Raw genomic sequence first — 18,214 nt, 5'->3', positions numbered from 1 at the left:
GACTAGAGATCTTGTAGCTATGATATTTGCCTTTTGCTGCACTGTTTACCTTTGTAGATCTAGATGTATTGTAATAATTGTTATATAGTCCATCCATTTACATATACTACCAAAGAAAATATTGAAACACTTATTCAAAATGTAACCTATCATTTATTGACACATCTTTTAAAAACAGTTGAAACTTTGCAGCAGAATATAGATAATCAAATAGCCTTATCCTATATAATAATTTGTACCTCCAACGTTCTCTGGCTGGCTGTCTGAGTTCGTAACATCTCCTGACGTCAGCAAGCCTCCAGCGTTCCCTTCCCTCTCACTGTCCCGCTCTCGCATAACAAAGTAATGACGTCAGAGGAGGCGGAACAGTGAGAGGGAAGAGAATGCTGGAGGCAAGCTGACGTCAGGATGTTACAAATGGAAGCTAGCCAGCCAGAGAACGTTCAGGTACAAATCGCTGGACATGGAGGGGAGGAGAGAGTTGCAGCACATCAAGGGGAGAGGAGGGCAGGGGAGAATCGATGGACATGAATGGGATGGGAGGAGAGGAGAGGAGAGAATCGCAGGACACGGATGGGAGGGCAGGGAAGAGGAGAATCGCTGTACATGGAGGGCATGGGAGGGGAGGGCAGGACATACGGGCAGGACGTCAGACTCAAAAACAGAAGAGGAGGAGCTCAGCTAGCAGGGGTTGGGGTCCCCCGCCAGCAAAGGTAGGCGACGGCGGGGGGGGGGGGGGGAGGAGGGGTCGAGAGGGTCATCGGCAGGGGGGTCCAGGGCCAAATCTATGGGGGCCCAGGCCCCCGTTGCCCCACGTGGCTACGCCCCTGGTTCTATGTAAGGATTGTTCAGTTTTCTCAATAGGTGTATTGAAGTTCTAAACCCCAATGCAATATTTACAGTGCTATTTTTTTCTAAGTATGGTCCTTGTGTGAATTCTGGGAGTTAGTGCGGTTATTTTATATTAGAGTCCTGGGTTACAATAATTTATATTTCAAGTTTATTATTTGATATCCAGTTTAACTGGTCCAGTATTTGCTGAGTTAAACCAGGGATTGCACGGTTTTATTATTAAATAGCTTGGAGATATAAATTACATTCTTTTTTTTTTTTTTTTTTTTAACTGGGGCAACTCCCTGACCAGAGTTCTGAGTGAGAGGAACTCCCCCCCCCCCACACCTTGTTCCTTGACCAGAGCTCTGAGGGGGCCATCACTTTTGGAGGTACAATCTCATACCTCTCCTCAGGTAGCAAATCGCCTTGATTTGCCTCTGATACACACACTTATATCTGCCTTGGGTGCAAGTGTAAATTTAAGGGGGTTATCCTATAAAACTATTTTATAAAGATACATAGGAACCTATCCTGAATTGTAAAACATTTTTAAAAGTATTTTTATTGGTGCCTTGCTATGAACTTACCCCCACTCCTTGCACAATCAGTGATGCTGTATATTATCATCTGATGTACATATGTACAGCAGTGATACAGAGAGTTGGACAGTAGCTTTAGAAGGGTGAGGAAAGGGAGAAAAGAATTTCACTGGCCTCCCATTCACAAGCATTTTCTTATGATACACAACATTTGACTGAATATTGCAGAGAGCAAGAAAAGGAGTCCGAGAATTTAATGTGCTTATGTGTAGTGTTAGTCAAGTTCACTGTGAACAAAATGAGAAGAACTAACTCCTAGCAATACCTCAACAGATTTCCTGTTGCCTTAGTGAGAAAATGTAATATATGTTTGTTATTAAAAATCCTGATACTGGTGGAGCAGTTTCTTCTCCTTCAATTCATCTAACATGATTTTTTTTTGTAGCAAATCATAATGTAGAGGAATACTGAATGCACAAACTGTATAAAACTGAGAATCATTTGCATCTATCAGTTGCTGTCAACTCAAGAAGGTGACATCAGAACAAATGGTTAACACACCTAAATATTTCCTTGCACTTCTTCAGAATATTCAACAAGATAGTTCCCCTTCACAGAAACCACTTATGATTGATGGTCAGAGAAGAACAAGCAGGTAAAAAGCTGAAATCTCAATGCAACCAGTACTTTGTCAAGGAGATATTTTTCCTGTTTGAATGGTTCTAATCAACAGTTACAGGTAACTTTTTAACAAATGATTAAGCGGGCATAGTAATGTGCTTGCTTCAGTGGCACATATCAAAATCTCCTCTACACTGTTTCAATATTAGATGTGCAGTTTAGCAGGAATAAGTATGAAGCATTAGTGGTTTACATGAACCCTGGGTAAGAGAGCAGGTGAATGCAGTTACATAACGTTAATTTGGCTTAGGCACTGGGAAGGAGACAGGGGCTTCCTTTCTCCTCTCTGTTCTAGGCTTTGATTGAGTCTCTGGTTGTTTATACCCATCAAAGAGACAAGATAAGAGTAAGATTTGTTTATAAATATTTATAATCCACTTTTATGCAGTTGCAATCAAAGCAGAGAACAAAGACTAGTAACAATACAGATAATAAATGAGCAAAGAAATTCAAATCATAAATGACAACCAGAACAATTAAAGGTAGATAAAAACAGCATCACATTAGCATAAATATGCATAAAATAAACCAAACATTATTGACATGTCATAGCTTTCTGATGATAGCCTCCTAAGAATATAAGTAGAATAAAATATACTAAATAAAAGATCAAGAACTAAAAGTCTGCTTAAAAAAAACCCAACCCTACTAATCCCAAGCAAAACAGATTTCATAAGACAGCATGTTCCACCTGACAGAAGCAGAGTGAGAAAAGGCTCTGCTCTAGGTTTCCCATCAGTCTTGCTTCTTTTGGATATGAAACTGTCTTGTTACACTGGCTACCTATAAAAGCCAGAATACACTTCAAACTCACAACACTCGTATTTTCCATTTTAAAGGGAGTGGCACCAAACTACATGTATAACCTCATTGATCTCCCACTAAAAAACGCACTGAAGGGCAGCAGAAACTTTGTCCTTCGCCACCTCCCAAGCTGCAGAATTATAACTTACAAGTCCATTTTCAGCACAGGTTTCGCCTTCTTGGTTACCTAACTCTGGAACACACTGCCAACTGATGTTAGATGGTCGCTGGACTATCTATCCTTCAGGGAACGACTGAAGATTCACCTCTATGCAAAATTCCTGTTATAGAGTGGCTAACCAATCAGATCCTGACTTACACTCCCTTCATTGTTTAACACGCCTCCTCATACTCATCTTTAATATATTTCCTCCTAACACTATGTTTAACGTGCCTCCTAAAACACATCTCTTTCTCTTCCTATGTACATTTCCTCCTGGCACTAGCTAGGCCACACAGAAACTAATCATCTTTTGTATAATTCTTCTTAACACTATGTAAGCCACATTGAAACGACATGGTTATAGAATGTAGGATATAAATACTAATAAACTGAAATTGAATCATCATCACACTTCATTAAAGATGAGGATCAAACCCTTCCTCTTCTTTGGACGGGAGTTGGAAGATGTCTGCTCCCAATGGCCTCTATCAATGTTAAGGATGATTAATGTACCTTCAACGTTGATAAATCCCCAGTGTCCAATCTACAGAGATTGATTCCTCTGATGAGGATGTTGATAAAAACCATCTGTTGACCAAGAAAATTTTTCTGAATTCTGTGGACATGAATTACAATGAGAGGGTTCATGGTTGGGCCTCAGGCGATACATGTCTCATCTTAGAATTATAAGGTTCTATGTCCACTTTTAGAGAAAAAAATTGATCTAATGTGAACATTAGTTTAGTGTGATTTCTATGTGTTAGTTTAACACCACTGAGAAAGCATATCGGCACATTGTGATATCAACAGAATTAAAAAAAAATCTATCTCCATATATATATATTCACACAAAGTATTTATATGGTTCTATGTCCATGCCTAATGGTTTTGTGGTTTGGTGTTAAAAGGTTCCATTGTCCATATGTTGTCAAACAGCAAAATAAAAAATGAAATGTTAAAGTGTCTATAATACTGTAATTACCTTCAAAGGTCATTGTGTATTTTATGAATATGATGTTTTTGTTAACAAATAAGACCATTCTTTATTGCTACAGTAAGCCAAAGATTAGATTTTGAGGTATTGATAAACTCAACAATCTTGTAAAAATGTGTAATTGGACATCATATACTTAGGGGGTCTTTTATTAAAGTGATGGTTAGCATACGGTAAGTACAGTAAGCTAACTGTAGTATGCAGTTCATGCCCATTTCTGCCCAATAACACAACATGGGGTTAATATGCAAATCAGTGCGCACTAACCACCATACTACTGTGGTAATGGTTGGCGTGCTTGTGCAGAAGAAGTTAATATGTGCTAATTCGCATATAAACTGCTTAGCATACCTTTAGTAAGAGGGCCCCTTACATATTAAACTTTATTTAGTATATACTTAAGTCTTGCCTAATGGTTGGGCTGGCCCTGAGAGAACTGGTGCTCTTAAAACAGAGCATACAACATTGTTTCTGTTATTAAAAAAGACCTTTATTTTTAAGGTAAGCCAAAGGTTAGATTTTGATTTTCTTAAATTACTGAGATGGACACAGAACCTTATAATTCTAAGGTGATGACAGGTTATGAGTTTCCATTGTGGATATGGTCTTGCTGAACCAGGTACACTTTATTTTTGATTTTGAAAAATACACCCAGTCAAAAAGGAAAGAAAATGTTTCCCAGCTCAAAACTACCTAAGGTGCTACCTATGACAGCAACAGAACTTGAAGAAAAATATAAACCAGCCAAAAAATTATTTAAAAAAGATGACATCTTGAAGAGAAGCTTCTGTGATGTGTTTGACTGGTTTCGTGGAAAGAAGCGGACTGAGGTTCTGAACAACAGTAGTAGCATCAGGTTTCTCAAACGCTTCTCCACATGTAGATGCAAGAAGTAAGCTTTCTCATTCTAGGCTTCATTGGAGATGTCACTTGTCACTGGGGACTTGCAATTTTGCTCAACCTCAGAGAACAGCAGCTGTCTTCAGGAGCAAATATATATATATATATATATATGAAGAGAAGCTTCTGTGATGTGTTTGACTGGTTTCGTGGAAAGAAGCGGACTGAGGTTCTGAATAACAGTAGTAGCATCAGGTTTCTCAAACGCTTCTCTACATGTAGATGCAAGAAGTAAGCTTTCTCATTCTAGGCTTCATTGGACATTGGAGATGTCACTTGTCACTGGGGACTTGCAATTTTGCAGAGAACAGTAGCTTTCTTCAGGAGCAAATATATATATATATATATATATATATTTGTGAGTAAATTAGAGAAATTTGATCTATCGTTGGAGAAAGTTAAAAATGATTCAATCAATCAAGCTCAACAAACGCAAGTGATAGTAAATGATTTAAAATATTCTGTTGAATCTTTGATGAAAGACAAACCAGCAATTCATTGAAAAATTGAACTAATGGAAAATCATAACAGACGCTTAAATTTAAGGCTCTTGAACTTTCCTATTTCACCTGTTTAAAGCGAATGAGTTGTTTAAAATGTACCTTCAGGAAGTATTAAAGATCCCTTCCTCAAATATGCCTCCGTGCAACAAGATTTACTATTTACCTTTTAAAAAACGTCTGGATGCTGAAAGAATGAAAGTACAAGAAAATGTTCAAGAACCTCATAATTTGACTGCATTACTTGAAGATTCAAATTTGGAAATAACTAACCGAGGGACTTTATTAGTTCAATTTGTCTTTGAACAGGACTTGAATCAGGTTTTGAAATTATTCTTTAAATATTCCTCTAAATTGTTTCATGGTCAGAAAATATGGATTTACCCAGATGTAGCGAAGGCAACTCAAGAAAGAAGGAAACAATTCCTGGATTTAAGAAATGATACGAGAGCTTTAGGTGCAACATTTATGCTGGCTTATCCCTGCAAATGCAGGATTAACTTTCAAGGGAATAAATATATTTTTTTATGATCCCTCTCAGCTGCGAACATTTTTGGAGATGAAAAAACTAAACGGCCGTTTTAAAGAAACACCTGATATCAGCTAAAAGAATAATATGTGGGACAGGCTAAGCCGATTTACTCTCAATTATTGTGGTTACAGTTTCTCCTCATGTTTTCTACCGCCCCCTCCCCTGTCATTGAGGACTAAGGAAGAATGACAATTATTTTTATCAGTTTTGATAATAATGTTTTCCTCGCATTTTTTTATTTATGAAAAATGTTTCTTTCTGTGTTTCTGTGCAAGTGTATGTAACTTGTAATCATAAAAATCAATAAACAAATTTAAATATAAGTTGCCAAAGCATAAGAACAGCCATATGGGGTCAGACCTATGGTCCATCTAGTCCAGCATCCTGCTTCCAACAGTGGCCAATCCAGGTGACAAGTACCTGGCAGAAACCCAAATACATAGTAGCAATATTCTATGCTACCACTCCCAGGCCAAGCAGTGGCTTCACCCATGTCTCTCTCAATAGCAGACTATGAACTTTTCCTCCAGAAACTTGTCCAAACCTTTTTAAAACCCAGATATGCTAACCGCTGTTACCACATCCTCCAGCAATGAGTTCAAGAGCTTGATATATCGTCTTTCTGTGATTACAATCAAAATGGTTTACATATTATTAACAGATACTTATTTTGTACCTGGGCAATGGAGAGTTTAAAGGGGTCTTTTACTAAGCTGCGGTAAATGCCAAGATGCCTATTATATTCCTATGGGTGTCTCAGCGTTTACCACTAGCTGATTTCTACCGTGAACTATACACACTACTGTGGCTTATTAAAAGACCTCCTAAGTGACTTGCCAAGAGTCACAAGGAACTGCAGTGGGAATCAAACCCAGTTCCCCAGGTTTTCAGGCCACTAAACTAACCACTAAGCTACTCTTCCACTCCACATATAGATGCAAGAAGTAAATAAAAAGGAAAAACATGTAGAATTGTATTACAACATAATGATACTTGACAGTGACGACTAAAGAATGGAAATTTCATAGTTAGGTCAATTCTACTGAAAACACCGCACCATGCTTAATTAGGTGGATAAGTCAGTGGGCGGGGATGCATGGCAGTAAGGGAATCTGGGTTTGTTTTTTGTTCAAAGAATTATGGATAAGGTTGAGTCTTACTACAGAAAATCCTTTGTTGGGACTGTTATATTCCCAACATTATTATTCAATTTTTAAAATTAATATCAACAGTAGGATTTAAATTACATTCACTTTATTCTATTAGACACATCATTTTAGAAACACTTAAGTCAGGGGTGTCAAACTGCATTCCTGGGGGTTTACAAACCAGTCTGGTTTTCTGGATATCACCAATGAATATTCTTGAGATAAACACAATGGAAGCAGAGCACATAAATACATTCATTATGGGTATCCAGAAAAATCTGGCTGGTTTGTGGCCCTCTGGGATTGCAATTAGACACTACTGACCTAAAATACCAACATTAAGTACAATATCAATTAGCAAGATTAATATAGACTGGTTGTATTAACAGTATAATACAAGACAACACATGTGCATGTTACACATATTTTATATCACAAAACATATTAATGGTTATACACTTACCAGGTCAATAGTTTTAGCATTTTGCTTTGATGCATCATCACACCAGGTTTCACACCAAAGCCACTCCTGAGGCAAAGACTTGATGGCCACCTGATGAATCATGTTATTAGGAAGGTCCTATATCAATTATTAAAATATTAAAAAATAAAATCAGCGGCCCCATATTGACTATCAGCTTGAATACTTCTATTCAGAAATTTGATTTAAGCCACTAACATAAAAAAACATGATAAACGTTTATTGCCTTATCATACAATTTTTGAAATAGATTACACTCCAGTACATTTTCACTTGTTTCGCCATTTCAAAGGTAAAAAACAAACAAACAAACAAACAAACCTGATACTGGCCAAAAAAAGTTAAACATCAGCAGCACCTGCCTCCCTCCTCACCCAGTACAATAGCTCTCCCTTTTTTATTTTATTTATTTATTTATAGCATTTATACCCCGCTCTTTCCCGCTCGATAGCAGGTTCAGTGCGGCTTACAAGGTATGGTACAAAGTATCACAGAGATAATACAAAGTATGGTACAAAATATCACGAAGATAACCCAGTTATAGAGAGTAGGACAATAGGAAGAGATGTGGGGGAGAGGATTGGCGTATGGGTAGTGTTAGTGGTGTGGATTAGGTTCAAGAATTAAGTTGGGTTGTTTGGGTATGCTTGTTTGAAGTAAGTTTTCAGCAGCTTTCGAAAGGGTAGATGTTCATTGGTTGTTCGGATGTGTTGAGGTATTGCATTCCAGAGTTTGCTGCCTATAACGGAGAAGTTGGATGCCTAGTAGGTTTTGTATTCGAGGCCTTTGCAATTGGGAAGATGGAGATTGAGATATGTTCGAGAAGATCTGGACCCGTTCCTGGCTGGTAGATCAATCAAGTCGGTCATGTAGCTTGGAGATTCGCCATGAAGGATCTTGTGGATCATTGTGTGGGCTTTGAAGTTTATGCGTTCCTTGATAGGGAGCCAGTGAAGTTTTTCACGTAGTGGTGTTGCACTTTCGAATTGTGATTTGCCAAAAATGAGTCTGGCTGCTGTGTTTTGGGTGGTTTGGAGTTTTTTTCATGATTTGGGCTTTGCAACCGATGAAGATGCTGTTGCAGTAGTCGGCATGGGTGAGTACTGTGGATGTACTAGATTGCGGAAAGTTTTCTGTGGGAGGAATGGTTTTACTCTTTTCAGTACCCACATCATGTTGAACATCTTCTTCGTCGTGGCTTTTGCATGAGTTTCTAAAGTTAGGTGGTTGTCTAATGTTACTCCTAGGATTTTTAGATTATCAGATATTGGGATTGTAACGTCGGGGGTGATCAGAGTGGTTGGGAGCAGAGTGGCATATTGTGATGAAAGGATTAGACATTTTTTTCTTTGTTCATTTTCATCTTGAAGGCGTTGGCCCAGGATGCCAGGATGTTCATGGCAGTGATTATTTTCTCCAAGATTTCTGTAAGCTTGGATTGGAAAGGGATGAATATTGTGACATCATCAGCGTAGATGAAGGGGTTGAGGCCGGATTTGGATAGGGATTTGGCCAGAGGAATCATCATAAGGTTGAAGAGGATTGGGGATAGAGGTGAGCCTTGGGGAACTCTGCATTTTGATGACCATGTAGGCGATATTGATGAGGTTGATTTGACCTGATATGATCTGGTGGTGATAAAACTTTTTATCCACTTAATGATGTTTCCGCTGATCCCTAGTTTGTCCAGTAATTTTGTGAGAATATTATGGCCTACCTTATCAAATGCACTGGATAAGTCAAACTGCAGAAGAAGTATTTTGTAGCCAATTGAAATTTCCTGTTTGAACCTGGATATCAGGGTGAGCAGTACTGTTTCTGTGCTGCGTGCAGGTCGAAAACCAGATTGTGATTCATGTAATATGGCGAACTTTTGGGTGAATTCGTTAAGTTGGGAGGTCACTCTATTTTCCATCAGTTTGTCCCTCTCCCCACGAGATCCATCCTAACTTGTTTCGATTGCTGCTGGCAGCAGCAGTGAAGCGATTCAAACAAGCAGCCTCAGGGACTTCACTAGGCCTCGCCCAGCCTCCTCTGATGCAACTTCCTGTTTCTGAAGAGGTGGGACATAGCCTAGGGAAGGCCCCATGGCTACCAGCTTGCACTGTTGCTACTGGCTACGATTGAGACAAGTTAGGATGGAATGTGGAAAAGGGGACAGAAAGCTGCTGGACTGGGGGGTGGGGGTGCTTCTGGACCCGAGGGGATGAGAGGGAGAGGTGTTGCTGGACCTGTGTGTGTGTGTGTGTGTGGGGGGGGGGGGGTGATGATGGGAAGAGGTGTTGCTGGACTGGAGGGGGTGAAAGGGAGACATGTTGCTAGACTGGGGGGGGTGAGGAAGTGGGGGGAGAGAGAGAGAGAGAGAGAGAGAGAGAGAGAGAGAGAGAGAGAGAGAGAGAGACTTGACTGGGAGAGGGAGAGATGCCAGACTGAAGTAGAGAGCAAAGAAGAGAAGGAAAGATACTAACCTCAGGGTACAGGTTGTGGGGAGAGAGAAAGGGGAGAGAAACAGACACAAAGAAGAGATGCTGGGTATGGAGGGAGCATAGGGACAGGGACACATAGGGGCAATGCTGGATGAAAAGGGGATAAAGACACAGAGGAACAATGCTGATCACTGGGGGTGGGATAGAACACAGCGGGCAGATGGTGAATACAGGAGGAGGATAGGGACAAGGGACACAGAGGGAAGATAGATGGTGGGCAGAGAGAGAGAAGAAATGCAAAGACAGGGGAAAAAAAAACAAAAAGAAGCAAAACTGAAGGGAGACATTGGGACCAAAGCAAATGGAAAAATAAAATGCTCAGACAACAAAGATAGGAAAAAGTATTTTATTCTGAATTTATTAATTGGTATGTCAGATTTTGGGACTGCACATCTGATATCTTGCATTTCAGTTTCTATTTCTCTAGTATTGCTGTACACGCAGAGTTTGACTTCTTGAGCTTTCCAGTTCAGTTTTTTGCCTTCATACCTCTAATACTGATCTGTGGCTCCTTGTTTCATATTTGTTGAGGGTTGTTTGTGTTTTACACGTGTGACCAAGGTGTGGTATTCTGCTAGAATGTAGTTTCTGTGTAGAGATTTTGTTGCAATCCCATTTGTTCTGTTTTCTCATTAGGTGATGTATTAGTGTTTTAGGGCCTAGTGTAATATTTATAGTGCTATTTTTTCATATATAAGATTGCTGCTCTTTGAGTCCTGGGATTTAGAGCCCTGTTAAAAAGGTTTTAACTCTGTTTTTGCATAAATTTGTGCATAATGTTTTGCAGTGGAGGGAATGTGTGTTCACCTTAATGAGGTAATACCAAAACTTTAATATAATTTTAGTTTGTTATAACATCAGACAGGGATTTAGAAATTCTGCAGTAGCTGATATGTATTGACATGCAAGAAGAACCTGTTGATCTTGCAACTCTCAATCTCATGAGAAAGCAAACTCAACAAGCTTTCTGAAAGATAGAGAGGTTGGGGGGGTTGTCAGACTGGCTGAAGTCAGGTAGGATGACACAGAGAAAGGACAGATGGGACGTGTATGACAGAGAAGGAAGCAGACTGGCTGTAGGCCTCTGTGGGGGCATAATCATCATCTATGAACATTTTTTCCTATCTGCTTTAATTCAGTTGCTGCCTCTGACCATTCTGGGGCCTACTCTCTGATGTACTGAAACACTGCAAAATGAGGGCCTAGGAAATATTAAAGTATTTTGGCAGATGCAGAAAAGGGAATACCCACAGAAACTAAAATAGCTCTTACAGAACTTCCCTTTGATTCAACATACTAATGGGAAACAAACTTCTTCCATTTAAAAGTAAAATGAGAAACCACTTGTGTCCGGAACGTGATCTGATTGTTGAAATAATTACACTGAACTGAGATTCAGAATACTTATTTTATCCAAAAAGCACAGATCTTCTATTAAAACTGTAAGTGGCTTTGGTTGCATTCTCAGAGAAAAGATGAAACTGGATTGGTCACTATGGGTAACTTTTGTGACGAACTTTCTTTTCTCCTGTTTTTGTAAATAGGCCAAACTCTCAATGATCATTTTTACTCAGCTTGTAAGAATAACACTCCATCTGTCAAGGGGCCATACAGTTTATATGAGAGTGAAATATAACAGATCTCGCTAACTATGTCTAGTTCTGTATGCCAGTTGCAGCGACCTGTATTTGTTATATATGTTACCTAGTTAATTAACTGTTTCACAATAAAATGCCCATTTCAAAATCTTTGCTGGTCGGAGTTCAGAGGTACTCCGTTGAAATTTGTTCAACTTAGGGGGTACTTGGCTTGAAGAAGTTGGGAAACACTGCTATATAGTATATGTAGTACAAGTGTAGATATCAGACATTTCCTAACATTTAAATCAAAACAATTGCATGTTCTTGGAATATTCATTAAATGGTTCTGGCAAAATAAAAGGGAAGATCATTTTCAGTTGCTTATGCAGATATAGACAGCACAAATTTAATTATCTATATAATCAATGAAGAAAATATTTCTTTAAAATATTATGGTAATTATTTTTAAGCTGGTATGTATGGTTCACTAGGCTACATCTGAAGGCAGAGCACAAAAGGTATGAGAGTTACTAACAGACATCAGAGAGCATCTGGGGAAAAAGAAAGCAACACTATAGCAAAACGAATGGTGAAAATAGCTTTTTATTTGAAGCTATTTTTTTTCCTCTATAGCAAAGTATTACACTAGTGAAGGAAAATAAAGAATAAATGGTGCTGCTACAACTGGTAACCCATTCTAGTTCCTGTCCTACAGTATCAGCTTGCTCCTAGGCTCTGTTCCAGCCCTGCAGTGCATCTCCTGTGCCTTCAGTTTTTATCTTTGGAAGCTACCTGTCTCCTGATTTTAACAGTAGGCCGCCACCCGAGTCAGCTCCTGATTCAGACTACTGCTCTTCCTGTTCAAGTTCCATCGCACCAGCGATTCCAACCCTAACTGAAACTCTACTTGTATCTATGTGGCAACAGAACATGATAGGTCACCGTACTAGAAAACAAAGTGCCAGCAAAACCTGTGATAAATCTACAGTATAGAGGTTAAGCAAGGAAGAGAGGGAGAAAAAGGAGAAAGGAATGATTATAATTTGTTTTATAGAAGAATTCCATATGCTACAACGTCTTCTCTGCCCTCAAAAAATTAGGGATATTTGGGAACTGAACCATTCTATAATATTCACTGATCTTATAAACCACTTCTACCCTTAAGAAAGTTCCCAAAGTGGTTTACAACAAATTACAAAGAAATACAATTAATAAATTTTTTTTAAAAAGAAAGAGAAAGAATAGAAATAGCAAAAGGCTTCAATTATTAGTGAAAAAATACATCTTTAAGCATTTTCTAAATGTAAAATAAGAAACAAGTCTAATGGCTTCGGGAAGAGCATTCCAAATAGATACCGCCTTATAAGAAAAGGATTGTTCAAGCATCTTTTTTGAACAGACATCTTTAAAAGAAGGGTACATAAGCATAAAATAGCTTGAACGCCTGATGGAAAACTTCTTCATAGAGAAGGAAACTAGGTTCAAACTCTTCTGTAGTGTCTTCTTGAAAGATTTTAAACACAAACCATCTAATCATGGCACAGGGTTAGAATCAGAATCACACTGCCCCTTCAGTAGAGACATCATTCCCTCCTCCTCACCCATCGTATAGGGACATACTTACTGAAATGGAAAAGTCCATCAATAGGCCAGGTCAATTCAGTAGATCAAGTAACTTTCTAGATTTCACCTTTGCTAAGTGACATAACATTTCCATCAGCTCCAAGAAAGTTGCTGTCTCAGTCAAAACCACTGACGCAGCTTCACCTGTTTTAAGGGCCAGCTACTCTTGAAACGGATTGGCCAACTGCCAAAGTACTCATTCTGTATTACTTCCTGTTTTGGCTTAAATCAAACCTTATATTTCCCAGCAATTGTGGTACTGGTGTGGCTGAGAAAAGTAGGCAGAATGATGGGGAAGGAAAAGACCTCACATAGAAACTGAAGAACAGAAGAGTGAGGAAATAGAGTTCAAAACAAAAATGGCAAAGAACTGTATGTTCTTAAAAATATTATTGGTATCAATGACAAAGACAAGAACTTCCACTTCACTACAAATGTTCATGACATGTAAAAGGACATCAGGAAATGTACTTAAAGTATCATATCTGTTTGTCTCTTGAAAAGTTTAAACTTCCTAAGATGTTCCCATAAGCTTTTTCTCCATCAATTTTATGAAAATATATTCATGAAGCACACGTCTTCTTTCTAGGCTGACTCCAGATGCAGGTATCATTGCTGAAACATGGCCATGTCAAGTCCTTTTGCTGTCCGATTCTTCATGTCATGAACATTTGTAGTGAAGTGGAAGTTCCTTTTTAAGGACATAAGGTTCTTTGCCATTTTTGTTTTGGACTACATTTCCTCACTATTCTGTTCTTTAGTCTCTATGCGAGGTCTTTTCCTTTTCCATCGTTCTGAATATGGACTACCCGAAAGACCCATATGTTTTTTTTTTTCCAACTTTGGGATAATGTGCTTAAGCTTTTCAGAGAACTGTCTCCAGAGGCTACTGCAAAATCCACCAGCTTCCCATGAGGATGACTTGGTGCAGGAAACAACTGTGGACCAATGGTTCGAACTCTGTGTTGAAAAAGATCATCAAAAGAAATGAACTGCACTACACGACCATCATTGACTACTGCCAAGCGAAGAGAATCCCAAGTGGTCTTAGGATTTTAAAAGAACCGAAAATATTCTTAATCAAATGTTTTTAGATCAATGGTGCACCATTTTAAATAAATGTCTGATGGATCTTATGATTTTACTGGCTGAGACTCTAAAAAGAAGCGCGATACACTGAAAATTGAATACAATGAGAGAATTGATTTCTTAGTGATTTTGAGGTTGTACTCGAACATTTTAATAAATGTCTGGACAACATCAGACGTGACCTTAGGAAGATTAAAAGAGACAAATTCAAGAGGGTTAAGTTAGATTACAGGAAAGGCAGCATATATCAGTAGGCAAAAGCAAAGCCAAAACATTCCTATAAACCATCAAAATGGGACCAACCCAAGGGTGATGTAAGATGATCACATAGAAAACGAAATAGGAAAAGGGTCCGTAGCGATTCAGGTTTGTTCATATCACCCTTGTACAGTCCCCACCCCACACCCTGATTCCAGCCCCTTCAAGGACTTTTTTTTTAGACAAAATATGGAACAAAAATGAGATAAGGACCCATCTATACAGCACAAGTACCAGTTATCAGAGAGGGCTTTGCCCCAGGAGAGGGAAAGTGAGGGGGAGAGGCAGAGTATAACAACACAGAAACTTAACAGATGCAGAAATTAGTGTTTTAAAGAAGGGCCTACAGGTGTGGCCTTAAGGGATCTCTGGCACAGTCTTTATTTCTATGGCCTCTGCTTGCTACAGGTTACTACCTGGTCTCATTTTCTAGAACTCATGTCAGTCCAACTCATGTTCAAGCCCCATTAGGGTCATGTCCTAACATTCTCTCATCTATATTCTCAATGTATTCCTGGGTTCATGCAAAAAGACATTATGGCCTATTCAAAAGATGGGCCTAAAGAGCTGCTTCACCTTACATAACACTGATGGCTCAGTTATGAAAAGACAAAGTTAAAAACAAAAAACACTGATGGTTCATCGTTAAGTCTGCTTATATGTTGCTATAGACTTCTTCCCCTGTTTTGGTTGTCTCAATTAGTTTTCAGCAGTCTATGTGTTGGGTTTCTTGAACGCTTGGGTGATGGCAACTGCCTGACCAACCTGAAGACTAGGACTATTTGTTCCATATATAGCTTTGCTCATTTAAGCGCATCCTGGATTAGGAGTCCAAAGAGTAGCCCCCACTTTAGTCAAATCCATATGTAGGCCTGGGCATCACTAATTCAAGAAACGCTGGGGTCTTCAGTGGGGGTTTCTCAGTAAGCTTCTATGGCTGTTTGTCTATCAGTAGCTATAATTGTTGCAGTTGCCTCTGTGTTACTTGTATAGTCCATTTACATAAAGCTGACAGTGGAGAAATAGTGTAAATTCTATATATTGGAAAAAAATTCTTGGCAAACACTGAATCTCCTACATACCTGATCGAGGTTAGAGAGACTGTTTGGATCCTGACTGAGAGCTTGATACTGGCCTCTAAGCCTGTCCCCTGCAGCAATCTTTCTGAACTTCTTTAGATCCACAACATAGAGAGCACTGAAAGAGGAAACAATCAAAAAGCTCTTAACTGTAACACAAACCTTGAAGAAATTTTCAGCACCATTAGAAAAAACAGTTAGATGTGACCACTTAAACTCCCCCCCCCCCCAAAAAAAAAAAAAAAACCTTTAACCTTGACATTCAAGTAAAACAAACGAATTTCACAAAGACCTACTTCTTTCAATTTTAGCTCATTTTCATTATTTGAAAAGAAAATCTGCACAAGTTGCAATTTAACAAAAGGGAGTACAAAGTCTATATAACAGAATACAAATATAGTATTATTTGTAATTACACAGAGATTGATTTTGAAAGGAAGATAAGCGCCAGACCTACACTCCTCTGTGTGACTAAAGTCCGGCAAATTTTCAACTCTATTTAGGCTTCTAAATTTTGGGCTGAAAATTTGTCAAACTTGAATGTCTAAAATCTAAATTTATGCATGCTATTTCTTCATCGCGAAGTAGGCGCTGGAAATCAGCATTGATTGCTTATGTTATGTTTCCTGGATGAGGCACCCGTGGATTCCATTTGAGAATATAACATAAGTTAAGTCTATTTTGATTGATCAGTACATGAGACAAGCCGTATGCAGATGATGGTTTCTGGGAGGGGCGAGATCTAAGAGAACTAAGATTAGACGCCCAACACATCTGTTTAGCACTGCATACCCACATGACATCAAGGATGTTTTTGCCTATGATAAATATCAAATCCTCTTAAGACCGAGGAATCGGCGAACGGGATTGGTTTAGTGCCGAAAGGGATTACTAAAGACCTTGGCACTTTGAGGCCTTTTTTCTCCATTGATTAAGATATGACTATATTTGAATATATTCCTTCTTACAAGATAGTGGAGATATAAATAGAGTACTATATTCATTATGTTATGTTTCCTGCCATGGCCCTGCTCATTCTTTAAAGATCCTACATTTATGCAATCAGCAAGAGAAAATTTTCATTTATGTGGACCTGAACACCTAACTCATTACATTATTCCCCTCGTTCTATAACCTTAGTGCCCAAATGTAAGCATCACTGGTGCGCTAAGATTATAGATTACTAGCATTTATGCACATGAAAGTTATATTCGTGCATGAATGTGCTGATTAGGTGTAAAGCGATATTCCGCAAAATTAGCACACAACCTATATAGCGCACAACTGCAAGGGGTTAGCCTATATGTGGGCAGAGCATGAAAGGGTCCCATGCTTATATGTTTCTCTTATAGAATACTATTGGTTACATGCTAAAGTGCAACATTACACACTCACATTTATGACAGCCTTTTTATACCACCATGAAAATCTTGGGAATAACTATTGACAATACCTATCATTTGAACTTCTGGTTTCTGTGGTGATTTCTAGTCTCTGTAATTGTCTGTGGAGATTGAATAGACTGAGGCCTTTCTTTTCTAATTCGCTTTTTCATTCTTTAATTCAATCTTTAGTGCTATCCAAATTTGATTACTATAATGCTGTTTTTTTTTTTTGTTACATTTGTACCCCGTGCTTTCCCACTCATGGCAGGCTCAATGCGGCTTACATGGGGCAATGGAGGGTTAAGTGACTTGCCCAGAGTCACAAGGAGCTGCCTGTGCCTGAGGTGGGAATCGAACTCAGTTCCTCAGTTCCCCAGGACCAAAGTCCGCCACCCTAACCACTAGGCCACTCCTCCTTACTCAGGCCTAAAAGTCTCTTTTACCAAAAAACTTCAAATAGGTCAGAATATTGTGGCTCGTCTTTTATGTAAAGCCCTTCGATTCTCCAAGTCAGCTCCTCTTTTAATCAAATTGCACTGGTGTCCAATAAATGCAAGAGTTACCTTTAAATTATGTGTATCAAATTTTATATGGTCTTTTGACTATATGCAATACTTGTTAGAGAATTACCTTTACGTAATGCTCATCTGACGTCAAGACACTATCTTCTCTATTTTTCATGTTGTAAAAATCTTCATTACAAATCTATTTGTGATGCAAGCTTCACATACCAGGCTACTAGGAAATGGAATTCCCTAACAAAATCACTCAGATATGTTACTGACTACTTGAAATTTTGTAAATTGTTGAAAGCATTTTTATTTAGTGAATTCCTTGCTACTGTTGGCGATTATTATTCTTTTAGTCGATTTTTTTCAAAATGAGTCATCTTACTGCTGGGATATTTCTACCTATGATTATTTTGTATTTTTGCTATAGTTCTCTTATTGTAAATTGCTTTAAAAGTTTGATGTAAGCCACGTTGAACCCAAACCTGTTTGGGATAATGTGGGGTACAAATGCAATAAATAAATTTTTAAAAATATGTATTTTAGTTATTTCCAGTTTCAACCGAGATCTCTTCCCTTTCTCACTTTTCCTCCGTCATTTGTAAGTCAAGGGTTGTATATTCTGACCA

General features: G+C 38.6%; 1 protein-coding gene across 1 annotated transcript in view; it reads right to left on the bottom strand.

The window, feature by feature from the left end:
• Positions 1-18,214, bottom strand: part of UGGT2 (UDP-glucose glycoprotein glucosyltransferase 2) — a 281,123-nt gene that overhangs the window by 16,577 nt on the left and 246,332 nt on the right. The window contains 2 exon segments of the mRNA XM_030201370.1: positions 7,559-7,675; positions 15,695-15,809. Coding sequence (XP_030057230.1) covers positions 7,559-7,675; positions 15,695-15,809 — 232 coding nt within the window.

This window comes from Microcaecilia unicolor, chromosome 4, assembly GCF_901765095.1.
Source record: "Microcaecilia unicolor chromosome 4, aMicUni1.1, whole genome shotgun sequence".
Lineage (NCBI taxonomy): Eukaryota > Metazoa > Chordata > Amphibia > Gymnophiona > Siphonopidae > Microcaecilia > Microcaecilia unicolor.
Note: the sequence above shows the minus strand (reverse complement) of the source record. Positions and strands in the feature narration are given on the sequence as shown.